We start from the raw sequence: 11652 nt of genomic DNA on the forward strand, positions 1-11652 counted from the left end.
GCGACTCTGTGTCGCAGGAAATTGACGTCACATAGAAAAATCTGGAATCGTCGCAGTGAGCTGAAGTCTGCTCTGAACTTGTGAGGATACACAACATTGTCTTCATATAAGGTTGGGAAATAATAATTCAGTCGTACATATTTACATATTCATATGTTTGCTTATACAAGAGTCATGTTTAATTTATTTTTAGCTTAACGTCAGAAAAACAGCCTAGTTAGCATGTTAGCGTTAGCGCGGCTATCAATGCTAACGTTGATAGGGCCTGGTAAATGTGATACCTCGTTATTGTTTTCATCATGAGCATAGTAACAGGTGTTTGCTAATGTATTAACGCCAATTAATACTCGCGTAAATTAGGAATAAACCTGTGGTGGTCATATAGTTCGCGATTGATAGCCCCTGGCTCCTCTTTCGAGAAAGATATTAAAACTAGTAACCAAAACAAGCATGACGTGTGACAGTAGGTTATGATTGAACCTCTGTGCAAGTTGTTCCCTGAAAGTGTCTGGCATTTCATTGTACATTGTATGTCAGGCTCATGGTCCAAACATAGCTACAGCTGTATGCAAAAGTTTTTGGACCCCTGGGCAAAATTGCTACATATTTAGTTCATTTTTGAAGTGAATACAACCCCTGCAGCAAACTGATACTTAAAATTACTTTTGGCCACCCTACTAAATCAGTACCCAGAAACCTCCCATTTGGCAGGTATCACAGCTTTCAGGCACGTTTTGTTGCCAGCTTCTAGTCGTTCTGTTATTGATTTGGGAACTTTTCGCCCATTCTTCCCACAGGTCATGCAAGTACAGCATTCTTAAGCTATACACTCAGATTTCCAATGATGCTTTCAATTTCGATTTCTTGACTGACTGCATGACATTTGCATCTGTGGAATCCATTGTCCTCTTTATCAATGTTTCCCAGTGCCACTGACTGCCACACAACCCCAAAGCAGAATATTACAAATAATTACAGACAACCACGATCCATATTACATAAAATAGTCAATATCAAAGTCAACTAACATTGCTTGTTTTGATTACTTGGTAGGATTAAATAACCCTCAGATATCCTGTACTATACATGCCAGTTTATTTGGTAAACCCAGCTAGTTAAGAAAGGCGTTCATTTAAATGTATGTTAATTTTGGTGGCTGCAGTGTTGTTATCTTGAGTTGTATTGCATTATACTGAGAGTTATATTTTGTCCACTCTTTCAAATCAAGGGGGCTAGACTTTCAAAACTAGCTAAATAAAAATGAACGTTGTAACCTATATGAAAGTAGGATTTATCAAAGGATGTTTTTTGTTTTTTTTTACAATCACAGCATTAGTTTGACGTGGGTTTTGCTAATAAATTGCATGGCGCCATAGATGAGTAATATACAGGGACATACTGTAAGCCCTGAACAGTGAGACTTTGACATTTAGCACAAATGTCCATACAAGCATACCATAAGTATTGTTGATACACACTGAGTTCCCTGTTTATTAATTACATCTGCACAGGCTAATGCAATCTAATACATAGTTTTGCAATAATTTGGAAGTTTGCCGTGATAGCTTTTTGTTCAGAGTCAGAGAGATGTTGATTTAACATACTGGTACTTTCTGGCCATATTTAATAGTTATGTTGTATCGACCTGCATTACATTTAAAAAAATGTGTTGAATATTTTGTCCACCACCATTTACAGACATGCCCAAATCCAGCCTCAAATCTAGTTTTCAATACAAAGGCCTCTCTCACAGTTCAGCCTCATGATGATACGCTCTGTTTTTGCATCAATGAAAGGATTATCTTCCTTTTGATACTATTAACATGATGCAGATTCTTATTCACTGGGCAGCAAATTAAATTCAATTTCATTGAAATTCTTACTCTGTGGTTTTGCTCTTAGTTCAGAGGCCAAATACTTGTAGGCAGGGTCAGTAGAAATTAAATTTGAGTTGAGTATTGAAATACTGATTGTGTTTTTCCTGTCCTACTTTTCCAAGGTTATTCGTTTAAGACAAACATGGTCAAGGAAACAGGCTTCTATGACACATTGGGGGTGAAACCTAATGCTACTCCCGATGAACTGAAAAGGGCCTATCGCAAACTAGCCTTGAAATATCACCCAGACAAAAATCCTACAGAAGGAGAGAAGGTAAGTATCACACCCATAAATATTAACATTATCAGCTGCATACAATTTTTATTGTGTAGAAGTCCCCATAATACTAGTGTGTTTATCCTGAAAATACAGCTCCATTAAAGCCCAAAATCCTAAAATCTAGTTTGAAATCTATCTGGATGTCACATATTAATAAATTATGTAACGTAAGTTAGTGCATCAAATGAAACAGGGTATAATTACTTTTTGTTAAGTCTGTTTTTCTTTGGCAGATTTATCAGACCTCAGCTATTACTTTGCACACGATGTCAAAGAGTTAAACACCTTTTAAGCAGCTGTACATTGCCAAAAATGTCTGCCCTACCAAAGAAGATGTGTTTGTTTCTTTTCTTTCATAGTTCAAGCAGATCTCACAGGCGTATGAGGTGTTGTCTGATGCCAAGAAGAGAGAGGTGTATGACCGTGGAGGTGAAAAGGCTATAAAGGAAGGAGGAACTGGTGGTGGTGGCGGAGGGGGCTTTGCATCGCCCATGGACATCTTTGACCTATTTTTTGGCGGAGGTAGTCGGATGCACAGAGAGCGGAAAGGTACGGGAATATTAGAGAAACGTTTTAAGGTGTCATTGATTTATGTTAATTCAAAAATTCTCTTTGCTGATATGACTTCTGAGCCAGAGCCAGTAGTGTTGAGGAGGGGGGTGCAGCATTGAACACATCATTAATCATTATTAAACAGCCAATTACTTTTTTAATCAGCTGATTAATCATTTAGTGTATAAAACATCAAAATACAGTGAAAAATGCCTCCACAATGCCGTAGAGCACAAGGCGACATCAACAAATATCCAAACATACAAATCATTCAGGTTACTATAATATAAGCTAGAAGAGGAAAGACATCAAATTATCACTATCGAGAACCTGAATGTCGATGTTTGGTATTTTACTTGAAAAATGGCAATTGACAGCTCATCAGAATAATTGCTAATTGATTTTCTTTCAATCGACTAATCGCTGCAGTGGTTCTTTGCAGCATGCTTGACTTAGGCAGTTTTCATTTTCTTCCTGCAGCTGCTCTTAAAAACAACAAAACAAGAATTTCTCATGCTCTTCTCCACATTCGTCCTCCAATTTGTCTTTTGAGCAATCACATTACAGCCTATCAAACAAGCGTGACAAATGTTTGAGAGAATAGGTCTTAACTCTGGCTGTGCATCAGCTGTTGTAGTTGTGACTATGCAGTTTGGCCAAATGGAAACTATTCCTCAAGAAGTAAACACACAGCTTCTTCTCATCCATAGACCAGTGTCATCTTCCCTAACATTTTTATATTAAGTAGACAAGGGAGTGTGTATTTTCAATTCTGATCACATTCCAAGAAACAGCATTGTTTTGTGATTTGTGACTCATAATGTAATTTTTTGTTCCACCTCAGGGAAGAATATTGTTCATCAGATTTCAGTTACACTGGAAGATCTTTATAATGGAGCTACAAGAAAACTTAGTGTCCAGAAGAATACCATCTGTGAGAGATGTGAAGGTACGTCTTTGGCAATGTGACTTACTTACATGCTCTCGTTAGTGTCCATCACTGGACGTGTTTGGTAATCCAAGCAGGCTTTTCAGCACACGCAGACCCAGGCAAGCCATAAAAAGGCTATTTGTCCAATAAGAAAACACATCAGTCTCGTAAATGTAATCCAGCCCTTTCTTGCCAGGTCACTACAGTTTATAGCTTGGAAATAAGCCAAATCTAACACAAAGATAGCCTTTAACTGTTTCCTTTTTTTTTTTTCTTGTTAGGTCGAGGGAGTCGGAAAGGAGCTGCACAGATGTGCATGACTTGCCATGGCACAGGCATGCAGGTCCGCGTGCACCAGCTAGTACCAGGTATGGTTCAGCAAGTGTCCACAGTGTGCCACAGCTGTCAGGGCCAAGGACAGAGAATCAGCCACAAGGACCGCTGCAAACAATGTGCAGGTCGGAAGATCCTGCGACAGAAGAAGATCTTGGAGGTCCACATTGACAAAGGTGAGAGTGTGGAGGGATTCATTCTAAATGTATCTGTGACTGGTTTAAGATCAGATTAAAGCAAGAAAATGTTATACAAACATCACCTGGTCACTTCACTGCCACAGGAATGAGAGATGGCCAGAAAATAGTTTTCCATGGCGAGGGAGATCAGGAGCCAGGACTTGAGCCAGGTGATATCATTATTGTCCTGGACCAGCGAGAACATCCACGTTTCACCAGGTAAAATATTCTCTGTTATCAAGTGTCTTTTGTTACTGATGTTACCTGTACTAACAGATTTAGTGATGGTGTGATTATTGAGTGCAGCTTGTACAGGCTGTACAGAGGTACAGCTGTATATGCATATGCGTACGGCCTGTTTTGAATACAAAAGTGATAGATATTCCAAAGCAGAGGCTCAAGGCAACCTTCGACGTTGCAGCCTGTTTCAAGTTGAATTCATTAAATTTAAACTTGAAGCTTCACAGTTTTGCTACATCTACTTTCATTAGAAGATGACAGGTGACCTCGAAGTAGATAGCAGCTCGCCCAGTAAAATCGCCTCTGCTTCATTGTTTTCCTTAACTTGTTCTTGCTGTTGTCATCAGGAGAGGTGAGGACCTGACCATGTCCATGGAGTTACAGCTGGTTGAGGCTTTGTGTGGTTTCAAGAAACCTGTTCCGACACTGGACGACAGAACGCTCCTCATCACCTCACATCCAGGTAAAACCAAATCATTACATGCATAGCTTCCCCTTAAATTGTCAAGTGTTTTGTTGGTAGTCAGACCTCATGCCTGACAGTGTTCTTTTCACCATCCATAGTTTGGTCTGATATATAATTAACGTCTGCAAGCCGTCTCACATTTTCCAGTATATGGAAGAAAAATACATCCATTTTACCTGGAAAAATATTTGCAGCAGCAGCAGATCCTGCTGAACAGACGCTGGGAAAGAATTGTTTAAAAAAAAAAAAAAATGATTTGCTAGTGATTTTCATAACAGTTGGATGGCTGGTTAATCTAATATAATGTATCTCATTCACTCTACCTCTACCTCTACCGTGTGTGTGCTCTTCTGTGTTGCATTTTTGGAGAGTTGTGTGCACTGGTCATTGCACACTTTACTTCACTGTACTGACACACAACACACTGTGTTGCTCCATTGAAGTTGTTAAAAAAGTGTGAATAACGCCTCTTGTTTTAATGGTGTTTTAAATCAGTCAAACTGATGTGTTGATAAACTTCTGAGTAAGATTTACGCCACAAACTGTTTTGGTGTCTTGTGTGTTATGTTGGTTGATGACATGCAAGAGTTAAAATTATTCACTTGACTTTAACACAACAAAATATTTGGGAGAAAAATATTTATAATAAATACAATTGATGGTGATCAATTTATTACCAGAATGTATTTATTTACAGTCCTTGTAAGACATCTCATCAAAAGAACATTCAACCTTGACTGTAAAACTTCAGATTTAAAATCAATAACCAGGAAAAACAATTTTCCTGTTTTCAGTTTTTCATAATTAAGGTGACACATGTTTTTATTTATTTATTTATCACAGGAGAACTGATCAAGCCTGGAGACACAAAATGTGTCTTGAATGAAGGGATGCCCATGTACCGCAGACCGTTTGAGAAGGGACGCCTTATTATTCACTTCTCAGTAAGATGTTTTTTCAATATCCACTTTTTAAAAAATCCCATTTCTTCTTTTACTTACCTATTATATTTTTATTTTACACATGGTTCCCCTTCTGTAATGGGAAATAACTCTACATCAGCCTCACACACACAAAAAGAAGTTGTACATTAAAATATTGAACTGACAAGCCACGGTGCTGAACTGTTAACACTGATGTTGTGCTTGTTTACATTAGGTTGTGTTCCCACAAGCCAACTTCCTCCCCAACAACAAGCTGAAGGAGCTGGAGCGCTACCTCCCAGAAAAGATGGACGCAGAGCAGCCAGACAGTATGGACGATGACCTCTACATCTATGCCGACCTGGAGGACTGTGACTACGAAAACAGGAAAAGACACCATCGTCAGTATTGCTACAAGGATGACGACGACTACGCCAGCACTGGAGGTGTTCAGTGCCAGACGTCTTAAATAACAGCTGGCATGAAGCCTGAACCCTCATCTATAATGCAAAGCACCTTTTTGAAATTTTGTGCACTTTTTATTTTATTACTTTTCTTAAAATCATAACTATTTACTCGTTGAAGTTTTCTTTCAAGCTGAATCACAAACCTGTGTCCCAACGCCCTCCTGATTTATTGTAATGCTTTTTGGATTGAGTGGAGTATCTTAAAGTTCCAGGACTAAACTTGGATCCAGGTGAATGGGATTCCTCGTCATCTCTGGGACCTTATTTTAATTAATTTAATTTTTTTCCCAGTCACACTGTGATTATAGACGAGGGCTGGTATTACACAGGCTTCAGAGGAAAGAAAAACTTCTTTGTCTAAACAAGGACTGCCTGCTTTTTATGAGGTTAGACTAAAACTGACAGCCAATATTAATCTGAAAATAACCTTTTTTCTATAGTCTTACTAAATCAGTTGTTGTTGTGAACCACTTGTTGATGACTCGTTCAATCAGTTGTGTGAAGACCCAATCTTCAGATGGTGGTGGTGGAGGGGGATATGCATTGATACTTGACAACGACATTTATGCTGTTTAACCCTTTCAAGGGCTATTTTATAAACATTATTAAACAATGTTGACAATGTGACAGGAAGATGTAAAGTTAATGATGATTCAGGCAGGAGAGTACTTAGGTCCAAGCCACTAAATTGTAGATTATTCAAACTAATGTTTAAGTTTAGTTTAACATTTTTACTTTTGAGCTGCCATTTGTTATCTGTTGTGATGCCACAGTTGTTTTTGTGGAAAGTGGAACATCTCATACATATATATGTACAGTGGAGTCCAAAAGTACACAGTGGGAAAGTGGTCTCAGACTTTTGGACCCCACTGTATACTTATCAGCCAAATATGCATGACAGGGTAGGTATTCAAAGACAAAGGGTCAAACATGAGTAAGAAGTCACTTTATTTTGGAAAAACAAAGAAGAGGTCGTGGGAGGTTTTGAAGGAGTAGGTTGTTGGGATAACTTTGCTCAAACTCAGAATGGGTATTTTACAATACTTATAGGTACATACATAGGTATGTTCCAGATTTGATCTGGTTTTGGGTTTCAGCAGACAGGTACACAGATAACACAGATTTGAAAAAAGGCCCCTAATGCCTTGATGGCAAATGTTTTCATCTCTTTTAAAATTGCCAAGTGCCAAGTCGCACCCAAGTTGAAGAAAAAAAAGTGACTAATGACGAGGTTGCTGTTTTAACGGTTGAATGGCGTAAGATTATTTCCAGCACGTGCTTTTAAAATCATTAGAAGATTTAGAGTTCAGTTACTTCTCTGATATTGTCTTAAGACCAAAATCTGGAATTCAAATGACAAATTTTAATGAAAGTAGCAAGTTAAATTTGTTGATGGGTTTTTGCTGGTTTTGGCCCAAAAGTTATTAAGTGTGTCTTTTTTCATGTTTCTAATCCTAATAGCAGATGCCAAATGGGACTTAAAATTGGCACACCTGATACCTCACTGATGTGTCTGCCTGTTTGAAAGCCTTATCATAACTTAACTTGAAGCTACTTGATAATGCAGTTTTGTTTGTTTGTTTGTTTTTGTTCATGGGTGATCTTTGCCTTGGATATTGTAACACATCTATGCTCACAGAAGAGGGGTTCCTTCAATTGTTTGACGGTTGTTCTTGAAAGTAGATGCAAATTTATGAGTAGTCATAATGTCAGGGGTAATTCAACTCGAATATGTGTTGTCCAGGTCTTGATTTGACTGTTTGTGTGTTAGGACCAATGATTACTTGTTTGTGCTCATGTTTTCTAATTAAATTCAGTTTGGTGGTCTTTCTAAATTGTGCTGTTTCTATGTGTTAAAGATTTATTCCTGTCACCAGGAGTTCTGCTGATACTTAAAGCACATGAATAAAGTTACACCTCAAAATAACAGAGGCTCGTTTTGCAGTTTCAAGCTTTTAGTTTTAACCTGCTTCTGATGATGATTTTAGAGTGAAAAAAAGACCTAAAAGCTTGAAACTGCAACGATGCCTACATCCTTTTGTGGAGTAACTCTCCTTTTATTTTCAATAGTTACTGTTTTAATTTATACCACAAAATAATTGGCTTTATCACACGTTAGGAAGTAATCTTGATACTATTCTTACACACTGGAGTAGAAGCATTATTATAAACGCTTTTCTTCTGCCAACCTTCAGATATACAACAGAACATTTCACAATCTGAGGTTGCAATGATTAGTTGATTTATCAATTCTTAAAAAAATGACTTGGCATCTGTTTTGTGGTGGTTCACTCTGATGTGAATGTTTATGCCTCTGCATTATGCTCTCTAGGCATTATGTTTTCAGACGGACCGTCTGTCTGTACATACGCAAGTACTTGCGTCCATCTGTCCCATTCTCGTGAACACGATATCTCAGTAATGCCTTGAGGGAATTTCTTCACATTTAGCACAAACATACATTTGGACTCAAGGATGAACTGATTAGATTTAGGATGTCAAAGGTCAAAGGTCACTGTGACCTCACAAAACATGTTTTTGGCCATAACTCAAAAATTAATTTACTAATTATGACACAATTTAACACAAATGTCCAATAGGTTAAAATAAAAAAATGCATACATAAAATAAAAATTCAAATGGTGAGATGTCAACTTCACTGTCAACTTCATCATAATGTTCTGCAAAAACACCTCTGGCCATTATTCAATGCTGTAACTCAGGAAGGGGAGATTGTGACCAAATTTCCTGCCTAGGCTGACTGATGGAGGCATACAACCACGAGGGGGTAATGCTTTATTAACCTGTAACAGTAAACTCAGTCATTTTGGATTTGAGCTGCTGGTTGGACACAACAATCAATTTAAAGGAATCATTTTGGGCTCCGGGATAAAGTGATGCACAAATAGTCTGCAGATTAATTGATGAAACCAATGAGACAGAAAAAGAAAAGAAAGTAAATGTACAAATAGATTTTGAAATCTAAAATGTTATAACATTAATTTAATATACAGACAAGTGCTGTTTTTGTATTATGTGGATTCTATTCCTTTCTTTATTTGGCTGTCTGGAGACTGAACAAATTATTTTGTCATTAAGGGAACAAAACAGATATCTAAGTGTTTAAATGGCACAGTAAAAGTGACAAATTAAGGTTTTTGAATTTTATTGATAATCATTTTTCACATGGCTGGCAGTGTTATATATACAAGATAAAGACTAGAGAAAATAGAGTGCATCGACTAAACATTATTTGGCAACAGTGACAGATCATTTATGGTACAGTGACAGATGACAGAAAGTACAAATAATAAATACTGGGCGAGGCAGTAGCTCTGTTTCTTGCAGGCGTACATGTCCCACTGATGCATCGGAACAGCAATTACAGTGATGCGACCACGTTAAACACATTTATTATATACACACAGGAAACAGCATGTGCCACTGGAGCTCTGTTGAGGTTTACCATTAGTCATCATGCATATTTAAAAGGAGAACTAAAAGTATTGTAGAGCCACATTTAGACAGTGTAACTGAGGTAGCATGCAGGGAACACAGAGGATAAAGCAATTATCATCATCTGAATCATAATCATTGAGTCAAAGTTACAAAAGTATCATTATAAACCGAACGCTGACAAATCATTTACCTGATATTGTTTGTTTATGCCCAAACACAAGGCAGTTTTTATTATAAATATTTTCACGACAGTTCACCATCATGCATTTTCATGTCTAATAAAGACAGAAGAGATGAAAATGGGGATTTAAACTGCACTGGTGAAGTTGGATCCATGAGGAAGAGTGTGTACAGTATGGAGGACCTAGACAGTGATGCAAAAGTTAATAAAGCAAAGAGCTTAATCGATTTATAGATAATTGGCAAACAGATGTATTAAAAATAGATTTATTGAGACCTAAGTAAATGAAGTTTGTAAACAGGTTTAATAATGTGCTTAAAGGATATTTTATATTTTTTCTTGTTGTCAATAAATTGAATAACAAGACCAAAGCAATCAGCTGATCCCACTAACAAGTGTTGTCTGTGTAGCCAAGGCCTGACACAGTTTATCCCTCTGTGCTATGTAGTGCACCTCCAACGCTTTCCAGAAAGCAGTTCCAACACACCAACACTGGCTGACATGTTCCTTCATGACTATGAACATGAGTACAATGGGTTGTTTATTTTTATTCATCCGCAGCTGAAAATAGTCCCCAACAAATTGTATGATCTTGTTGTTGTTTTATTGTCTGGTTTCTGGTTTTACTTTGTGTACTCACCTTCTCTGTCGCGTCACCTCTGCCCTCCTGCCCTCTTGTGTTTCCCGCCTCCTTGATCATCCTCACCTGGTCCCCACCTGCTTACCTGCCCCTGCTGTTCCTGTTTATATGCTGCACCTGCTCCCCTTTGTTCTCTGCCAGATTATCTTGTATCTCCTTGTGTGTGCATCACTTTCCAGCTTTCTCCCTGTGTTTGCGTCATGTATTGCTACCCTGCGTTGCTTCATGGGTTTTGGATTTTTGCCTGCTCCCTGCCTGCTATTGGTCACCCGTGCTGGACTGAGACCTTGAAACGAGTTTCAGTTTATCCCAGAGGTGTTAACACACATGCACTATAAACTCCCGTGTAATTATCATTTGTTACAAACTACGGTGCCCAGCTGTTTTAGGAAATTATTTAGCTTATAAATATAAATATAACTATGTATTTGCAACCTGAAGTACTTGAGTGCCAGAGACCTTCTGTATGGGATTCATTGACAGTAAGAAAATATGAAATATCAACAACCTTATTCTTTAATTTTCTAAAAAGAGATTGAAAAAAAGTTTGTAAATCCAAATGGAAAACTTTAAATTTCCATTTGGATTTACAAACTTGTCTCTTTTTAATGTGCCACCTCTATTCTTTTACCAATTTCCTGCTATGCGCCAATTTTTTTTAAATTATTGGCAAAAAATAGTGTGATTCATTTAACAATATCAAAAAAACTCAAGTTTCAAAGGTTTAAAGTTAATTCTTAAGTGTGGAAACAGCAGCTGAGGAAACAATCTCACCCCAAGTTTAGCCAAATCACATCTGTCTACAGATGGAGTTTGCCCAGTTGACATGAGAAAAAAAACTGAAAATTTTAACATCTACAATTCCATGCTAACTTCACAAATCCATCTGGTGATGAGGATCATGTGATATGATCAAAGGCTCCAAACAGCTACTAAATGGACCTTAAGGTGAGATTGTTTTCTCCATCAGTGAACTGGTTAGTAATTTACTGATGGATTAATATATTCATTTGTAAGCTGTTTCGTTAATCGATCTTTTGTACGATTTAACAGAAATAAATGAATTGCTTTAAAACCGCGTGTATGGCTCTTTAGGTCCTCCATATGACGGTGCAGGTGACAGT

The 11652-nt window shown here is 37.7% G+C and overlaps 1 protein-coding gene across 1 annotated transcript; it reads left to right on the forward strand.

Annotated features, from left to right (window-relative positions):
• Positions 1-34: 34 nt before the first annotated feature.
• On the forward strand, positions 35-8095 carry dnaja1 (DnaJ heat shock protein family (Hsp40) member A1). The gene is made up of 9 exons (XM_022758498.1): positions 35-111; positions 2001-2151; positions 2517-2706; positions 3554-3658; positions 3922-4149; positions 4257-4371; positions 4740-4855; positions 5702-5802; positions 6017-8095. Exons 2-9 carry the CDS (start codon positions 2020-2022, stop codon positions 6248-6250), a joined length of 1221 nt encoding a protein of 406 aa, XP_022614219.1. The 5' UTR covers positions 35-111; positions 2001-2019; the 3' UTR covers positions 6251-8095.
• Positions 8096-11652: the final 3557 nt, after the last annotated feature.

Source organism: Seriola dumerili, unplaced genomic scaffold, assembly GCF_002260705.1.
Source record: "Seriola dumerili isolate Sdu_G_001 unplaced genomic scaffold, Sdu_1.0 BDQW01000301.1, whole genome shotgun sequence".
Taxonomy (NCBI): domain Eukaryota; kingdom Metazoa; phylum Chordata; class Actinopteri; order Carangiformes; family Carangidae; genus Seriola; species Seriola dumerili.